The 19,660-nt window shown below is 40.9% G+C and overlaps 1 protein-coding gene across 8 annotated transcripts in view; it reads left to right on the top strand.

The window, feature by feature from the left end:
• mef2aa (myocyte enhancer factor 2aa) overlaps nucleotides 1-12,344 on the top strand; it is a 66,377-nt gene extending 54,033 nt beyond the window's left edge. For 5 of the 8 annotated variants that reach the window (XM_068312285.1, XM_068312287.1, XM_068312288.1 and 2 more), the window contains 5 exons: nucleotides 5,567-5,751; nucleotides 7,101-7,124; nucleotides 8,235-8,361; nucleotides 8,527-8,650; nucleotides 8,821-12,344. In XM_068312285.1, the coding sequence (XP_068168386.1) occupies nucleotides 5,567-5,751; nucleotides 7,101-7,124; nucleotides 8,235-8,361; nucleotides 8,527-8,650; nucleotides 8,821-9,160 (800 nt within the window). In that variant the 3' untranslated portion in view covers nucleotides 9,161-12,344. The remainder of the gene's footprint in view (nucleotides 1-5,566; nucleotides 5,752-7,100; nucleotides 7,125-8,234; nucleotides 8,362-8,526; nucleotides 8,651-8,820) is intronic. The other 3 variants (XM_068312290.1, XM_068312291.1, XM_068312286.1) reach the window with 1 other exon arrangement.
• The last annotated feature ends 7,316 nt before the right edge of the window (nucleotides 12,345-19,660 follow it).

Genomic DNA, 19,660 nt, shown 5'->3' with positions numbered 1-19,660 from the left:
GGATGGTACAGGTGGAGGAAAGTGTCAGGTGTGATGTGTGATAGAAGAGTTTCAACTAAAATGAAAGGAAAGGTGTATAAAACTGTGGTGAGACCAGCGATGTTGTTTGGTCTGGAGACAGTGTCACTGAGGAAAAGACAGGAGACAGAGCTGGAGGTAGCAAAGAGGAGGATGCTGAGGTTCTCTCTGGGAGTGACCAGGAAGGATAGGATCAGGAATGAGTACATCAGAGGGACAGCACATGTTAGAGGTTTTGGAGATGAAGTCAGAGAGGCCAGACTGAGATGGTTTGGACATGTCCAGAGGAGAGATAGTGAATATGTTGGTAGAAGGATGCTGAGTTATGAACTGCCAGGCAGGAGGCCTAGAGGAAGACCAAAGAGGAGGTTTATGGATGTAGTGAAAGAGGACATGAAGGTAGTTTGTGTGACAGAAGAGGATGCAGGAGATATGGTTAGATGGAGGCACCTGATTCGCTGTGGTGACCCCTGAAGGGAGGACCGAAAGTAGAAGAAGAAGTGAATGGTAGTGCCTTTCCCCTACATATTTTACTGCATGTAAAGTCGAACTTTACGATATGCTTGTTAATTGCATGGTTATGAGATGAGAAATGGCTCAGCAGCATTCAGGCTGTGTAGCACTTGTGCTCAACACTAACATTGGTAACAAGGTCAAGGCCCTTAGCTGTCCAACTGGTTTTGGCAGGTAAATGAAGTGTTTCCTTTAAGCTTGTCACCTCTATGCAGGCCTCCCTCCTTCTCTTTCCTTCCCTTTTTATTGACAGGTGCAATTGTTTGCCCCACAACTCTTCCAGCCCTTATAAGGCTGGAGAGGGACTTTAAGATGCAGAGACCAGCATAACACAGTAGGCATTCAGGCCGTGACATCCCACTAAGTCCTCAGTACACAATGACTGGACAGCCTGCCATGGCTGCAAAGTGATGTGTGAGAGGCAGAGGCAGGTGGAGTTTAACTCTTTCCTTCTCACTTCATATTGTATTTCTGTTAGTGCGGTAGTGCGTCAAAGTGGTGTGATTGCAAAGTGTTAATAGCTTAAGGCAGACAATGTGAATATAGGCTTACAAGGAGATGTTTGGTTGAGTATCGATTTAAACATATGGAGACCAGTTTGGATTGGTTTACAATCAGCATTTCTGGGTGAGTTTCACATTTTGGGTGTAGCACCAGGGTCGTGGTAGAGTCAGGATCCTCTGCCAGGGGTTGTACTGGCACAGTGTGAGCACGCTGCAGCTGTTGTTTGTACCAAGTGTGTAGAACAGAAGAGGCTAGAGGGAGGAGGAACCTTTCCAGCCCTGCTGTCAGATGACCATTTCTGACATAGCTCTGATTTTTCACAAGTAGCAGTGATTACCACAGCAGAGGCCTTTAAACACAGCCAACTGGAAGATGTGTCGCGTGATATCTTCTTTCCCATCAATGGCGTCACCACATTTACATTACAAGCGTTTTTTACACAAGGAAAAGGGAGGATGTTGAGGTGTCACACGCAACTTCTGAGTGCCTGAGTAAAAGTTTGATTACTCCTCAGGTGATGGTGAAAATTACTTGACATACTAGATGGTAGGTGTGATCATGTTTGGTGATATTTTCCAGTAATATCTGTTTAATCTGTGTACAAACAGAGGTTATATAGGTGCTACAGATAAAAATCAAAATAAAACAAATCTGTGTCCCACACATCAATGTGCAGCTTTTATCATTGTCATAAACTACAGCTAATCACAAGCTCTGGTCCTGCAGTTAATATTGTAGTATCCAGAGCTCATTGTTGTGTTCTGACAGTTATGCCCTGTTTTTATTGTAGCCTTGTATTTGTTTCATGGAAGGATTAAGTCAGTATGAAATATGTATTTGATGGAGTACAGTGAGACAGAACCCTTCTGTATCGTAAAATTTGAAAAGAAAGGGGCAACAATTATTCACATGTTTGTATTGCCTGTAGTTTTCACTAGTCATTCCATCCACGTCCTGCCCAATTGCTGTTGTCTGAGCCACAAAAATAGGGTTACACGTGGACTCTATTATTAGAAGTGTTTTTTGAAGTGGGAATTCTCTTCTGATATTTCAACTCATTTTCACAAGTTGCTTTTTTCTGTTCCTGAGCTTAAATTGAAAACTAAATATTTCAGCTGTAAACACAAGGCCTTATGTAATGTCCCATCTCAGACCATGTTAATAATTCAGGACAATGAAGTGAAACCAAACAAGCTTTCAACATGCAAAGGTTTCAGCCAGAGAAAATTTATTGGTGCAATCTGCTAGTCTGAATATGGAATGAGGGCATTCGTCAGAAAAGCACATTGAAACGTCTCGTGTGAGTGGCTAGGCCTCAACTTGTGGCTTGACTCAAAATTAACTTTGCGGTCTGTGAATTTGTTCAAACGTGTTTCCCTTTTGGCGACTGTTTAAAAGTGGGGTAGGATTTTCTCATCACATGTCTGAAGTAATAATCAGTTGCACATTCCAAAGATATTTAAGTCAGGTGGGTTAATCTGTGTCTTATTGCACTTGTGAAAACAGCTCTGACTATCTGATTGTTGTGTCTTTACCTTGTGATTCTCTGGCATAATGTCCATAGTGTCATACCGTTATGAAGTCAGCATTCAGTATGTTGTTATAAAAGAGGCCAAAAAAAATGACTGAAATGGTAACAGATACAGCGTGACTACATTCTTCTTTCTGTCTGGTTGTATTCTGCAAAATGAATGCCACTAATTTCATAACAACAACAGTAACAGCTTTATGCACAATACAATCTGGTGAATTAATGGCGGGGAAATTTAACATGTCTGTAGGGGTTTAAAATACAGTGTGCCCTCGTTCTTTGGGGTTAATGCATTCCAGGAACCATATACGATTAATGAATTCCTCGATAGAGCAAGGAACTATTTATCTTATTATTTACGGTAATTTAAATATTTATGAACCCTCCCCATACTGATATTAAACCACCTTCTATATGTATTACCTTTTCCCACACTCTTATCGACTGTTTAAAGCACTTTTGTGTCTCAAGTAAGTCCGAGACTCACGGAACGGAGCGCACTTCTGGATGCCATCAGCAAATAGAATGCGCGTACGGTATCATGTGACTGCCTACCAAAAATCGGCGATTAGGTCAAGTCGCACTGTTGTTAGGTCTGGTGAGTAATTTAAAGTGTGTTCATTATTCCTGGCTCTATTATAACCAATTATGTTATTTGTAAATTTGTAAGCTTATGAACAAGGAATAAAACCATTTGTAAGAGAAACCCCTGATTTAGTGTATTTTTTTTCTGTGCATTTCTAAAATTTTGAGTTACAGTATTGTTATTATAAAGGTATATTTACACATACTGCGATACTTTATCTACATTTTTTGTAGTTTTGATGTCTACATGAAAGATGTGTGGTTTATTTCCCGAGATGATAACTAGTTGACCAAGTATTTAACTTATTTAACTTATTCATAGTCATTTTAATGTGGCATGGCAGTAAAAAAACAAAAACAAACCACAGGTTTAAATCTTAACTCAGTCAGGAGAGACTAGTGGGCGACGTAAACATGACTGTTTATCACAACAAATGGTGCATCTTAATTAGTCTGTCAGAAAGTCTTTTGGTGCTCAGACCCTTCGATCCTGAGCTGGTGGCGACAGCCGATGATTGGTGAATCTCAGAAGACTATTGGTAGGTGGAGTGTGCTCAAAGCAGCAGCTTGAAAGAACAAGAGAGATTCTTATTTAAAATAACAGCACAACGATGATAGGCCAAAAATGAAGATGTGACCAGCTGATAACAAAAGCTAAAAATTCAACTGACAGCCCCGGCTTCGCAATAGCAGGAAATTAAGACTGAGGATGTTTGAGAGGTGTGAATGGCAGAACGAAATAATGTATGGCCCAGGAGTGCAAAGGTTTGGGCTTCCTGACTGAACTTTTGCTGGAGCTTCATTAATAGCAGCTATGTTGCAATGAGGATTACCAGCCCCTGTATGCCATCTCACTGATTAGACCGATACACTGAGCTGCATATTGTGTTGAAGCCATTCACAACTGTCTTATGTTTTCCTTCTTTTACAAGTCGAAACGTGTCGTAGAAAAAAGGTCCCGTTATTGTCTCCTTTGTCTTGCGCTTTCGCAGCCCACTGATGACTTTCAGCAAATTTCTGCATGTGTCGTTTTACCATGCAAGTCATTCCTTGACTTACAGTTGTACTAACATCACCACTCGGCTACAGCTGCACTGTTTTTAATCAAGTTTGCTGTTTTTATGGCCTTGGACATTAAAAACTACAAACATTGTCTTTTCTGCAGCAGCCAAATCTTACATGATTAAAGCCAGAGCTGATGGCAATAGCCGCTTCTGTATACTGTTGATTCAGCTGTGTAATACCATTGTCGGCATCATAACTATTTATTTGCTTTTGAATTGTTGCTGTCCTTATCTATACTCAGAGGAGCCATTGTTCCATTATGTTCCTATGCAGGAGGCTATGTATTGTTCACACAGTTTGTGTTTCTCTGGGATACACAGAACACAATAGAGAAGTCAGCAACTTGTTGAAGTGTTACTGATCTGTTGACGTGGTGTTAGGTAGAATTCAGTCCTTCCATTGTATTTAGGATTATATCATTATAGCATGTATATATTATAGTTTTTCTCAGACTTACAAAAAGCAAGTTAAAATTACAATTATGTATATATATCTTAATTAGTATGTCTTTATAAATGAATAAATAAATAATAAATAAATTACATATATATATAAACATTTTCAAACAACACAATGAAATGTGTGATTCTTCAGGTTGCACATAAATGAAAATTATAGACTGTATATATATATATATATGTGTGTGTATACATATATATACTGTATATGTATACTGTATATGTATACTGTATATGTATACATATACATATATGTATATGTATGTATACACACACACACACACACACACACACAGTCTATTATTTTCATTTATGTGCAACCTGAAGAATCACGCATTTATTTGTGTTGTTTTAAAAATGTAGCGATAATAAGAATACATGTATTATAGTTCTTGAGATATTTAATGTGTAACCTTAAGGAGCATTCTAAATTTTTTTGATAAGGAAATGACTAAATGTGAATAAAAAGCTGTGATTGTAAAAGGGAGAATTTATCACTTTATTTTCTGTCAGCCCAGGGTAAAAGCAACATCCAGAGTTCTTTTATTGTTTTTTATTCAGCTGTAATGGCTTCAGCTATTTCTTTTAAGCAGTCACACTACATTTGTCAGTGAACTGCTCCTCATCCCAAGATGCAAAGAACTGACTTTGATCTAATCATTCAAGATGACAATAAAAGGCTCATCAATTTTGAAATGGACATTTTATTTTTGTAAATGCAGAGGATAATTATCCAAGTCTATTAAAACTTCCCAGAGGGTTGGAAACACTTAACGCTGTGTTCAGCAGCAGGAAAGCAATGCTGTGCGAGAGGTTTGCTTGATGACTGGGAGTGTTGTCAGTCACAGTCCATGGTTTGATGATGCGTTTCTCTCACTATGTCCCTCTGCAGGGAATGGCTTTGTTAACCCTAGGGGCTCTCCAAGCATCCTCTGCACGCCCAGCGGCAACGGCCTGGGTAAAGTCATGCCCACCAAGTCTCCACCACCCCCTGGAGGGAACATGGCATTGGGAAGCCGCAAGCCAGACTTAAGGGTTGTTATTCCTCCATCCAGCAAAGGGATGATGCCCCCTCTGGTGAGTACAGACCACACCACTGCACACAAGTATTAGCATCTTAAGGGCCTTAAAGCAGCTCTGCTGCAGGGCAGACCATTCCTTTGTTCATCGTCTTGATCTACACATTATTAGTAAAATGCTCACAACACCACAGCATGCTGGTGAGGTTGAAACATTTGTCGAGTGGGACTAATCTTGAAGCACGGTCCGGAATTGATGAAGGTCCAGCAAAGTTTATGTGGCCTGGGCGTCATAACTTTAACTCATTTACTTTATTTAAATAAAAGGATTTTAATTAAAATAGTGAAGTTAATAAGAGGGCTCTGACCAGAATGAACGCCCGAGGGTAATCTACATTTGATCATAAATTTAAAAAAAAAAATCTGTTAGTATTTTTCAAACCAGTCCAACCTCCCTTTCCAATACACTGTTGTCAATAACAGGAGCCACTCCTGAAATACTTTAAATAACTGATAAGTAAATGTCGGGCTACGATTCTGCTCCTGTTTTTGTGGACAAACGGCTTTCCTTGAGTGTATCGTTGGAGCGACTGTGTTAACATGTCAACATGTGAAATCAGTGGAACAAGACAGTTTGTGTTGTAAGGGATCGGCTTGTGTTAGGTAGTGGCTGGAGAAATGTGCTCTTCTGTCTGAAGCGATAGAGCCGGCTGAGGCTGGGGAGGGCTGCTGGTTGTGGCAGGTCTGCAGACAGCCTGTCATTAGACCATAATGGTATTAAATTAATCACATCTCAGTGTGACAGAGTGTAGATGAAGACTTAATCAGCGGCCCAGGGTGTGAGCCAGATAATATCTTGTCGCCCTTGTCTTGTCTTCCTGCTGCTATTGATTGAGTGTGGATATTAAGACAGCCCTGGCCGGGTCACCCTATGCAAGATGGCACAGCGCTGAAAAGATGGAAGATGGGTTTTGAGTTACACTTGGAGTGCAGGGAAAATCAGAGCAAAACACGGAGCAGTCAGGTCATTGTTGATGTCATTTCTAATGATTATGACATGATTGCAAAATCATGAACAATTCTGCAGCCTGACTGCACTCTTTGTTATTAGCTTTGATCAGGACTAACTGCTTCAACTTTCATAAAAATGTTTTTTAAAAATTCAACGCACAACAAACTAGAGCTTCAGAATTTCATATTCATATGCTGTTAAGTAAAGAAAAGATAATCAGGCGCTTATGCTTTGGACAAAATGGTTTGTGAGTATCACCACAGGCTATAGACATAAAGAGTGTGATTTTGTTCTGTGAATGCACAAGTAATCTGCACTCCCATTGTCTCTTTTGCTGTGAAATCTGGATAGCTGGAACTATACTCTGCTCTCTTCTTTTCTTTTGTTGAGGGCAGTCAGAGGAGGAGGAAATGGATTTGGTGAGTTCTGACAAAAATGCCTGGGCAAACGGCTGAAATGTGAACATGCTTCCGGTAATCACACATGCTAGATTAAAGGCGATGCTCGAACCGGAGATTGGCTCTCAGAACTGCCAGTGATAATAAATTAAAAGAAATGTTTTGTCACTGCATGTTTTTGGGTCGGCCTGTGAAAATTGCCTCATCCTGCTAAATAGGCTCCTCCATTTCCAACACGTCAGTATTAGTCATATACCACTGGGAGTGTGTGTATGTGTGTGTGTGTGTGTGTGTGTGTGTGTGTGTGTGTGTGTGTGTGTGTGTGTGTGTGTGTGTGTGTGTGTGTGTGTGTGTGTCTGTGTGTGTCTGTGTGTGTCTGTGTGTGTCTGTGTGTGTCTGTGTTTAAAATTTTAAAGAGGCAAAAATGTTGAGTCCTTAAAAATAACAATAATTTTTTTCTATGAAAGATAAAACTTGCATTATTAGAAATGATATCATTCTGTGAGACACATGGGTTTGGTGAACTCATCAGGCTGGAGAGCATTGGAACAATTGAAGGAAGCTGTCAAATGGATGCTATTGCAATGCTGCTTCAGATGTCACCACCAGCAGCTGCTTGTATATTAGTCTGATTTGTTTTAGTATTGTCTTAAACTATGTCGACATTTGATTAGTGTAGATGGAGTGCGTGTTTGCGTATCACTCATCATGCTATGCAGGGTTGTTTGTGTCGACTGCATGCCTGTTACTGCACTGAAAACCACTGGAGCTGTATTGTTTGCCACTACTGAAACCCAGCTGTGTTATTTATATGATTCTTTTGGTGTTGTCACTCTTAAGGATGGATTTTTTTGGTTATTAAACTAATCACTGAATCTCAGGCACTGTCACCTGCCCTGTACCCATCACAGCTCTATTTAATGTCTCACGAAACTGAAAAAAATGGTTTTCCATGAAGCTTCGTCGCCTCCTGGTGGCAATTTTGTATTATGACATCCAAATGCCTAATAACTGTGGTACAGTCCTGTACTGTTTATTCAGTAATATCCAACTTTTTCATTGTAGACAATACACATAAAGTTGTGCCATATTTTGTGGTCATTTTGTTTGCTGTGTTCTTGTGTTTTGCAGAACACCCAGAGGATAAGCAGCTCCCAGTCCACCCAACTGGCCACTCCAGTAGTGTCTGTTACAACCCCTAGCTTAGCCCCACAGGGCCTGGTGTACTCAGGCATGCCCACCTCCTACAACCCTGCTGGTGAGTGGTTTAACTCCCCACTCTGAAAACTGCAAACAAGCAACTCAGCCATTACTGTTTGCACCAATGGGCTGGAGGTTCCAGTTTGTTCGTCATTGGTGTGTGGTATTAAAAATGAAATCTGAGAGTTCTCACAGTGTGTGGCTGCTTTTTTTGCTTTTACAGAGTTCTCCCTGAGCAGCGCAGAGATCTCTTCCCTACAGGGCTTCAGCTCTCCTGGGCTCTCGCTGGGCTCCATGTCAGCATGGCAACAGCATCAGCTGGGCCAGGCAGCTCTTAATTCTTTGGTGTGAGTAACACGGTTCCAAACAAAGACACACTCTCCAGACACACACATAAAAGCAACGCCCACTGTGCTCTGGGATATCAAACTGAACAACACATCTACGTGGTCCATTTTTTACTGTCCCTTCTTGTGCAGAGGCGATAAACAAAATACCATGCTTATCTTCTCTGCAGTGGTGTAGGTCACCTACCTCAGGGCTCCAACCTCTCAATCAACACCAGCGAGAACATAAACATCAAGTCAGAGCCTAATTCCCCGCCAAGGGAGCGCGTCACCCCCTCCGGCTTCCCCCCGCAGCAGCAGCCGCAGCAAGGGTCCAGCCGACAGGAAGTTCTGGGACGTTCACCTGCAGACAGCCTCAGCTCCTCCTGTAGCTCGTACGACGGCAGCGATCGCGAGGACCATCGGCCTGATTTCCACTCCCCACTTGGGCTGGGCAGAACCCCCACTGGCTCTGAGGAGAAGGAGAGCCCCTCCGTCAAGCGCTTGCGGATGGACACATGGGTGACATAAGGAGCCCTGGTCCAGCCTCCAGTCAGCAGCCTGTCAGAGAGAGGGAGGGGTTAGACGGGGAGATAATAGAACAAGGGTCCTTCAATCTATCATTATCATACTATTATTCAAATCGATTTCAATTTATAAGACTCTGCGCAAACGTTATAACATGTACTAGGACATATCTAAAATTCTCAAACTGATAACGTAAGATTTTAAAAAGTGAGCTGGACTGAGTCGTATGCACAAAAAAGGTGGAATCAGGTACTTTGTGCAATTCAGATGACGTTTGCAGCAGGAAGATGTGCAAAGCAAGTTGTTAAACAATAGGTGGTAGATTGTTGTAATCACTGGTCTTGTCAGACACTTACATGTCGTCGCTTTATTGCTGTTGTGCTCGCAAGCTCGCAAACAATCCAAGAATATTGTGTTGCTTTCAAGCTGAGGACCCTTACATATGATGTTCACAGCAGGAATGATCTTTTAGAGTCATGCTGTAAATATACAAAACTTTTATCTCAAGTGGCCTCCTCTAATTTATTATTGCGGTCCTTCAGATAATAGAGAGAGTATGGAGTTTAATACTATAAAAGAATTTGGAAGGCACGGTAAATAACTGCCAAAGCTGAGACTACTTTGATGAATAAACTAAACAATACTGTTGAAGGTAAAACTAAATATGAACAGATATATTGCAATAATGTCATACTATTCATTTTATAATTTAAAAGAGCAAGGATTTATAAATGTGCAATTGAGATAATGCGAAGCTGTCCAGTTGAACTGGTGAGAAAATCAGCATGTTCACATTCGTCTAACAGTTCATCAGTAATATAAGCCAAAGCTGTTTTCTTTTTGTGTTGTTTTGTACAGTTGATACAGTTTCCTAAAAATAACTCACACATTTCTTTCATCATATTTTTATTTTTTATTGTGCTGTATTTCAAACCATGTGAAGTCATGTAAACCAGATCTTGAATTGATATTTAAAGCCATGAACATTTGGTGTTCTGTTTGTATAATTGAGAATTTGAGCCAAACATGTTCTTTTTGTTGTGTAAATACTGACTTTAATATATATCACCAGGGTGTGAATACATACTGAATGTACTGTATGAACACCGTTTTCAAGAAAGATATATTTTTGTGAATTACAGCCAAGTTTACGAGAGCAGACCCTCAGAACGTACATCTTTCGCGGGTCAATAGTTGCTATTTTATTAATTTCACTGCAAACTCCTCTAAATTGAATTACCAACACAACCTCCCATGTGTTTTAGTTCCAGGTGGTCAATTTGCTTTTCCCTTTACTCATTGTACTGAGACATTGTCACAACAATGCCGTGAGGTGTTCGTCCCATTATTTTCATACTTGTGAAAGATGATGACGAAGCTAAGGGAAATATTTAGACCCTCTGATTGTTAGTTCGCGTTAGTTGTATACCAGCTGCTGCTGAATACACTGCCAACATTCAGACCTATGTTCCCACACTAAAGAACAATCTATTGTTGTAGCCATTTCTCGAGTCCTGTCCACTTTCCTGTTATTGGTTTATAAAGAATCAAATCAGAAGACATGCAGACGTAGTAAAAGGGAATACTCCCCTTTACATAAAACTGATGTGCTCATACGTGCTTGTAAATATCCATTATTATATACTGAAGTACCCATGAAGTTTCCTTAATTCGTCCCAGGAATTGTATCTTCTACCAATGCCCTATTACAAGTAACCTTATGGGTGCTGAAGGCCTCTGAACCTTAGAAACCAGGAAAGAGAGAGTCTGAAGGTGATGAACACGTGTATGAGGAAGGTGTTTTGTGATGCGAGGGACAGATGGGGGGGGGGGGGCTTATTTGCTTTCTTCTCCATCATCACAGAAGCAAATAATTCAGCAGCTAATTCATATTAACACCAACAACAAAATGTCACTGACTTCAATCTCACTGCTGGATTGCACACACTTGTATGAGACGTTTATTGTACGACAAGGGTATCACGCTGCATTCGCCGTGACATGCCCTTTGTGTGTTTCTGAGGTTCCTCCTATCGCCGCCCCATCATCGGTTCCACGGTAGTTCTCAGCATATACCCACTACGATCTATGCAGTTTCAGGCTAAATTCACACAATATATACAGAATATGATGTCAGCACATGTCATATTTAGTCAACACAGCAGTGGGACGAAGAGCACAGAGAGGAGACTGGCCCTAACCCACTACAGCTACATTAAGACATTTTATTAAATGATTGATTTGGATAACCACGGGGCATTCTCTCCATTTTCATGTGCACTAATCACATACTTAGCATAATGTTATCCATGGTTAAATCAAGACTAACACAGCTGGTGAAAATAGCAATAAGTGACTACAACAAAACTGTCTGCCTGTCTTTGGCGGCACCACCTCGTAGTTGAGCACATAAGTTAGCACTTAATAACATATCAGGGAATTTTGTAGTTTCTCTATCTACAGTATATGCACAGTTAGGAAATGCCTTATCCCAAAGAAAAAAATATCGAATTTTCTTTCTATTTTTTTCTTAATTAAAAGTAGAAGATACAGATATCACTCTAACTCGACCGTACTTGCCTCTTTGAGAAGACTCACACAATACAATGCTCTGTGAATGCACTGTGATACTCTTTGCTCCTTTGGTCCATGTTTGAATTGTGCACAACTGATGAATGTGAAAGGAAACAGTAATCAATGAACCTTTGTAGAGGACTTTCTTCACTTTGCTGTGTAAGAGTACACCGCTTTGCTTCATGGCTTTTATAAACAGAACTATGTTTGGTAAGTGTTTGTAGTTAATAGTTCACTTAAAGAAGCTGTTTTCGGTTTGAATACTCAGACCGTTTGGCAGCACAAGCTGGACTTTGTTGCCAATACTGAAATTATTTGTTTGAAAATCTAAACTGATTTTAAGTTAATCTCCATTTTATTTCCCTTGAATGTGTTCTTTTATTTTCATCATACAATAAATATTCGAGTGAAGTTTTTATTAAACAATTAAGATACTATGCTAGATATTGTTGTACAAAATTTGTATTCTTCACAAAAGTACAAATATTGTCTTTTAATGTGTAATTTAGGTTATCTCTCTTATTCTGTATAAAATGAAGTAAACAACCCTGTGAAGTCCCAAACAGTAAAACTGTCAACTTTATTAAACACCTAAATGTATGCTCAATCTGCACTTCATGTCTAGTCTATTTCTCTTTCTTCACTGCATGCATCAGCAACTACACTGAGGCCATTGCTGTGGTCTATCACACAAACAGAACACATTCACTTCTTAAGAAACTTGTCTGACATTTTTAAACACAATTTTTTTTTAAAATTAAAATTTAGAAATGTATTTCCTGGTACCCATTATGGATGACAAACATTGGTTCAAAAGCATATAAAATCTTACCTACATCAAGAATGGTGCATTTACATTTAAAAAAAATTCTGCAATGAGTACAATGTTATCAGTTAATATTTGTGACTCACACTATTGAATAAGCATATTATCAGCTGTCTATACTCTTTACATAAATGATCAGAGATCAAGACATAATGTCCATCCTTCCATCTGTAATGCTTATTTTATACGGGACATATCTCTACCCAATTTCCTTCATCATCACATTTATTAACAATGATAAGCAAATTTGCTTTTTGATTTTATGAATTTTATTCTGTATCCATTGTTTATGGATTTATGGAACTATATTGTCTTTGTTTTAATTTGCACCAGAAAGTTGATTTTAATCTGACAGGTAGATAGATAGATAGATAGATAGATAGATAGATAGATAGATAGACAGACAGACAGACAGACAGACAGACAGACAGACAGACAGACAGACAGACAGACAGACAGACAGACAGACAGACAGACAGACAGACAGACAGACAGACAGACAGACAGACAGACAGACAGACAGACAGACAGACAGACAGACAGACAGACAGACAGACAGACAGACAGACAGACAGACAGACAGACAGACAGACAGACAGACAGACAGACAGACAGACAGACAGACAGACAGACAGACAGACAGACAGACAGACAGACAGACAGACAGACAGACAGACAGACAGACAGACAGACAGACAGACAGACAGACAGACAGACAGACAGACAGACAGACAGACAGACAGACAGACAGACAGACAGACAGACAGACAGACAGACAGACAGACAGACAGACAGACAGACAGACAGACAGACAGACAGACAGACAGACAGACAGACAGACAGACAGACAGACAGACAGACAGACAGACAGAGACAGACTGCCTGGCAGTTCAAAACTCAGCATCCTTCTACCAATATATTCACTATCTCTCCTCTGGACATGTCCAAGCCACCTCAATCTGGCCTCTCTAACTTCATCTCCAAAACGTCTAACACGTGCTGTCCCTCTGATGTACTCATTCCTTATCCTATCTATCCTGGTCACTCCCAGAGAGAACCTTAGCATCTTCATCTCTGCTACCTCCAGCTCTATCTCATGTCTTTTCCACAGTGACACTTTCTCTAGACCAAGCAACATTGCTGGTCTCACCACAGTTTTGTACACCTTTCCTTTCATTTTAACATACTTCTATGCCACTCTGGACATCTTCATGCAATACCACAGTTTTTCTCTGGGCACCCTGTCATAAGCTTTCTCCACATCTACAAAAACATAATTCAACTCCCTCTGGCCTTCTCTGTACTTCTCTATTGACATCCTCAAAGCAAATACTGCATCTGTAGTACTCTTTTTTGGCATGAAACCATAATGATGCTCAAATGCTCACTTCTGCCCTTAGTCTAGCTTCAACTACTCTTTCCCATAGCTTCATTGTTCATCAACTCTTCAAAGTACTCTTCCCATCTTCCTATCACACTACTGGCACCTGTCAATGCCCTTCCACCTCTCCTTAATTACCCTAACCTGTTGCACGTCCTTCCCATGTCTCTCTCTGTCTTGCCAACTTGTATAGATCTGTCTCTCCCTCCTTACTGTCCAACCACCAAGTGCCCTTATCTACTTCCAGATGACACACTAAGTACTCTCCTACCTGTCTCCCTGATCACATTAGCTGTAGTTGTCCAGTCATCTGGAAGCACCTCATGGCCACCCAGAGCCTGTCTTAAATCCTTCCTAAAAGTCATGGAACATTCTTCCTTTTTCAGCTTCCACAATTTCCTCCTATGCTCTGCCTTTGCCTTCTTCATCTTCCTCACCACCAGAGTCATCCTACACACCACCATCCTATGCAGTTTGGCTACACTTTCGCCTACCACTACCTGGCAGTCACTGATTTCCTTCAGATTACAACATCTACACAAGATGTAGTCTACCTGTGTGATTCTACCTCCACTCTTGTAGGTCACCCTATGTTCCTGCCTTTTCTGGAAGAAAGTATTCACTACAGCCGTTTCCATCCTTTTTGGAAAGTCAACCACCATCCGTCCTTCTGCATTCCTCTCCTGGATACCAAACCTGCCCATCACCTCCTCATCACCTCTGTTTCCTGCACCAACAGGTCCATTGAAATCTGCACCAATGACAACTCTCTCACTTCTAGGTATGCTCTCTATCACTTCATCAAAGTCCAACTAGAGTTTCTCCAACTCACATCCTACCTGTGGAGCATACCCACTAAGAACATTGAACATCACACCTTTGATTTCTAGCTTCAGACTCATCACTCAATCTGACACCGTTTTTACCTCCAGGACATTCCTAACAAACTCCTCCTTCAAGATAAGTCCTACTCCATTTCTCTTCTTGTCTACACCATGATAGAACAACTTGAACCCTGCTCCTAAACTTCTAACCTTGCTACCTTTCCATCTGGTCTCCTGGACACACAGTATGTCTACCTTCCTCCTCTGCATCATGTCAACCAACTCTGTACCTTTTCCTGTCATAGTTCCAACATTCAACGTCCCTACTCTCAGTCCTATACTCTTGGCGTTCCTCTCCTCTCTCTTCCTACGAACACACTTTCCTCTTCTTCGACCACAGTAGTCCAATTTCCACCAACACCGTGTAGGTGAACAGCACCACACCACTGGCCGCAGATCGTTGTTTACCCAGGCCTCAACAGATCCGCTATGGAAGTCATAGATTTGATTTCCATGTTTGATTTTGCAAAGTTTTACGTCGAATGCCCTTCCTAACACAACCCTCTGTATTTATCCAGGCTTGGGACTAGCATAATAAGACAGTGGCTTGTGCCTTATTGCAGCTAGATTTAAAACAAAATTCACATGTATTTACATACGCTGATTATTAGGAATATTTCTATTATTATTATTATTATTATTATTATCATTAGTAATATTAGTCATAGTAGTAGTAGCATAACTCTTTTTTATTTTACAAACTAGTAAATGTTTTGGATGAAAACCAGAGTATGTAAATAATCAGCCACTGGGACGTAAAAGGATAGTTATTTGAAAGTTTGACTGTGAGGTTATGCCTCAGCTGTAACTTGATGTCACGGCTCGAACAAGACTGGTGGTGAGGACCCAAAACCACGACAGTGAAGCAGGTGGGTCAAGTCCAAAAACAGATTTTATAGGACAAGCAGGGGTCAGATACCAGGTAATCAGTCCAAACAGCAGACGAGTCAGGCGGACAGCAAACAAACAGGCAGAGTCTAAAATCAGGCAGTTCATACACAAAAAGGCATTCAAATAAACCAGAAAAACAAATCCAAAAGGGGCCGACGAAAGGCAGAGTCCAGGAAACAGGCTGGGTCAGTAACAGGAATCAAGATAACCAGCAGGAACCAAGGGCTGGAGAGTCAGGGCAAACACTAATCAATCTGGCAGAGTACTGAGGGCTGAGCTGGGTATATGAATACTGGTGGCTGATTAGGGGAGTAGTAGCAGGTGAATGAAGGGAAGGCAGGAATTAACTGATTGCAAGTGGGACCGAATCTGAAATAACATGAAAAGTTACTGACCGGAAAACAAACAGGATTATAATAGTCCAGAGACGTGACACTTGATGCTGTATAGTGTTTGTTCAGGTGATCATTCACTTTAATGGTGCAGGTCTTCAGTTCTCCCACCAGGAGGCGCTGTCACACAGTATTTAGAGGGAGCTGGACAGGCGCTTGCCTGTGTTGAGGGTAATTTAGTACACGCCTTAATTAATAAATTTAAAAAAACTTAAATTAACCTTTATCCAGGAAAACCCTCCAGATTTTTGTTGATTTTCCAGAAAGACGTAAAAGAAGCAAATATTAACCTTTAGCGTTAGCTAATCCTAATGTGGCCATTAATTTAACCTGTTGGGATTAAGTACCTGAAGAAGCATTAAATGTTTTCTTATTTTAAATAAAATAAATTACCCGCTCATAATTGATTTTAGGTTATCATGTGAATGGAAATCATTTTCACATCATTTAGGTTTTTACTGGCTGTCTATACAGAAACATTCAGAGTACTGTAAATGCTGTGAACATTTTCCTCCATCATTAGCAACAGAACATTTGGTTTAGAACTGTTCAGTAGTCACATATGGTTGCTTAAGTTTAATTTTGAATGCTTTATTGCCAAGTCTACTGTTTACAGTGTAAAAAAAAAGGAATAAACTAAATTGACTTGCAACATTTTTAAAACCCTGGAAGACAATGTGTGGTTTTAGGTCAGCTGTGTTTCTGACGATCTGCATCTTTCATGGTGGCTTCTAGTGTGAAAGCTGGCATGTGCATCGCCCACAATGTTTGCCCCTAAGTGCATGTTTTTGGCTTCCAATCCTTTGGACCAGCTGTGCTGCAGACTGGAACTGGTCCAGTGTGCCTGCCTAGAGTAACCAAGCAGGGTTTTGGGCTGTTTGAGTTGAGTGAGAAGAAGGGCGACAGCCACCTGCCATAAGGGCTTGCCCTGTTCAGATCTCCAGCTCTGCCTTTTAAGTTTGAGCCAAGTTGGGGTTCTTTCATGCGGGCCTGATCTCCTTAAGACCTCAGCAAATATTGAACGAGAATCAGTCCAGACTCAGACACATCTGTTGTCATATAGTCTCTACGGTTCGGCTCAGACCAGCAGAAAGAGAGTGAACACTAGTGGGTCTATTGGCACGTCGGCTAATGTGGACAGAAAGCTATAGTTTAGACGTTGCAAACACAAATGCTCACTTCTGACGAGCTTAGGCTAAACCATGTTCCAGTGTAAACAAATACGGGACTGTGTGGAATAAATGGAGTTTGGTATGACAAGGCAGCCGCCTTGTGCCAGATCCATGCTGATGATCAGGGATGAGATAAAATGAACAGCCAGCATTTCATGTCTCAATCATGTTGTGGAATCCATCAGCAGTATTTTGGTCAGATAAGAAGGACAGTTGTAGAATTATGCTAGATTATGCCATAATTTTTTTTTTCAAATACTTTGACCCGTAAGCAAACACATATTACGAGAAATGGAAGCTCTAAAAGAGACAAAAGGCCTCACCAGCACATACAGGTGCTAAAATATTCAAATCTACAATAAACAAACCGACAGGCAGGACAGAAAATAAAAACTTATTCTTAACACTTCCATTCTTAAATGATAGTTAAAAATTAGAAGCTATTACTTAAACTTCTATTCTTAAGAGAAGCTGTTTCAAAATACACTCAACAAAAACATAAACGCAACACTTTTGTTTTTGCTCCCATTTTTCATGAGATGGATTTAAAGATCTATAAATCATTCCAGATACACAATATTACCATTTCTCTCAAACGTTGTTCACAAATCTGTCTAAAATGTGTGATAGTGAGCACTTTTGCTTTGCTGAGATAATCCATCCCACCTCACAGGTGTGCCACATCAAGATGCTGATCTGACATCATGATCAGTGCACAGGTGTACCTTATACTGCCCACAATAAAAGGCCATCCTGAAATGTGCAGGTTTTTTGTGCTTTATTGGGGGGTCTGGAGACTCAGAACCAGCCTCATGCAGTGCAACACATATTCTTCGCATAGAGTTTATCAGATTGTCAATTGTGGCCTGTGGAATGTTGGTCCACTCCTCTTCAATGGCTGTGCGAAGTTGCCGGATATTAGTGGAAACTGGTACACGCTGTCGTATACGCCAGTCAAGCACGTCCCAAACATGCTCAATGTGTGACATGTCCAGTGAGTATGCTGGCCATGCAAGAACTGGGACATTTTCAGCTTCCAAGAATTGTGTACAGATCCTTGCAACATGGGGCCATCCATTATCTTGCTGAAACATGAGGTGATGTTCATGGATGTATGGCACAACAATGGGCCTCAGGATCTCATCACGGTATCTCTGTGCATTCAAAATGCCATCAATAAAATGCACCTGTGTTCTCCGTCCATAACAGATGCCTGCCCATACCATGACCCCACCACCACCATTGGCCACTCGATCCACAGCATTGACATCAGCAAAGTGCTCACCCACACGACGCCACACACACTGTCTGCCATCTGCCCTGAACAATGTAAACCGAGATTCATCTGTTAAGAGAACACCTCTCCAATGTACCAGACACCATCGAATGTGAGCATTTGCCCAGTGAAGTCTGTTACGGCGACAATCTAGAGTCAGGCAAAACTCCAATGAGGACGACGAGCATGCAGTTGAGCTTCCCTGAGATGGTTTCTGACAGTTTGTGCAGAAATTGTTTGGTTATGCAAACCATTTGTTTCAGCAGCTGTCTGAGTGGCTGGTCTCAGACGATCTTGGAGGTGAACCTGCTGGATGTGGAGGTCCTGGGCTGGTGTGGTTACACGTGGTCTGCGGTTGTGAGGCTGGTTGGATGTACTGCCATATTCTCTGAAACGCCTTCGGAGACGGCTTATGGTGGAGAAATGAACATTCAATGCACGAGCAACAGATCTGGTTGACATTCCTGCTGTCAGCATGCCAATTGCACGCTCTCTCAATGCTTGTGGCATCTGGCATTTTGCTGTGAGACAAAACTGCACATTTCAGAGCAGCCTTTTATTGTGGGCAGTATAAGGTACACCTGTGCACTAATCATGATGTCATGATGTCACTATCCGCTCACTATCACACTGTGAGAGTGAGCAGAAGTGCTCACTATCACACATTTAGACAGATTTGTGAACAATGTTTGAGAGAAATGGTAATGTGTATCTGGAATGAATTATAGATCTTTAAGTCCATCTCATGAAAAATGGGAGCAAAAACAAAACTGTTACGTCTATATTTTTGTTGAGTATAGTTTCAGTGCATCGTCAAATTTATTGTCCTGGTAAATTTTCTAAATATATTTATATATTGTTTAGTTTCTTAAACAACATTCCTGAAGCGATACTGTGAATGGCCAGGAGGACTGAAGTCCCAGTTTGACATTCTTGAAGTCACTGATACTCAACTTGTAAGACCAGTATGGCCAGTTTCACCCAGTTGAACATCTCTGCCAATCAATTGTCTTCGAGGCTGAGGAGGAGCATACTCCACGCACTCGTCACACCCCCCACAGACACACTTCCTTCTTTTCTCAGACAAGTTGCTTCTGTGACGTTCAG

This window comes from Antennarius striatus, chromosome 4 (assembly GCF_040054535.1).
Source record: "Antennarius striatus isolate MH-2024 chromosome 4, ASM4005453v1, whole genome shotgun sequence".
NCBI lineage: Eukaryota > Metazoa > Chordata > Actinopteri > Lophiiformes > Antennariidae > Antennarius > Antennarius striatus.
The sequence above is the reverse complement of the archived record's forward strand: the minus strand, read 5'-3'. Positions and strand labels throughout refer to the sequence as shown.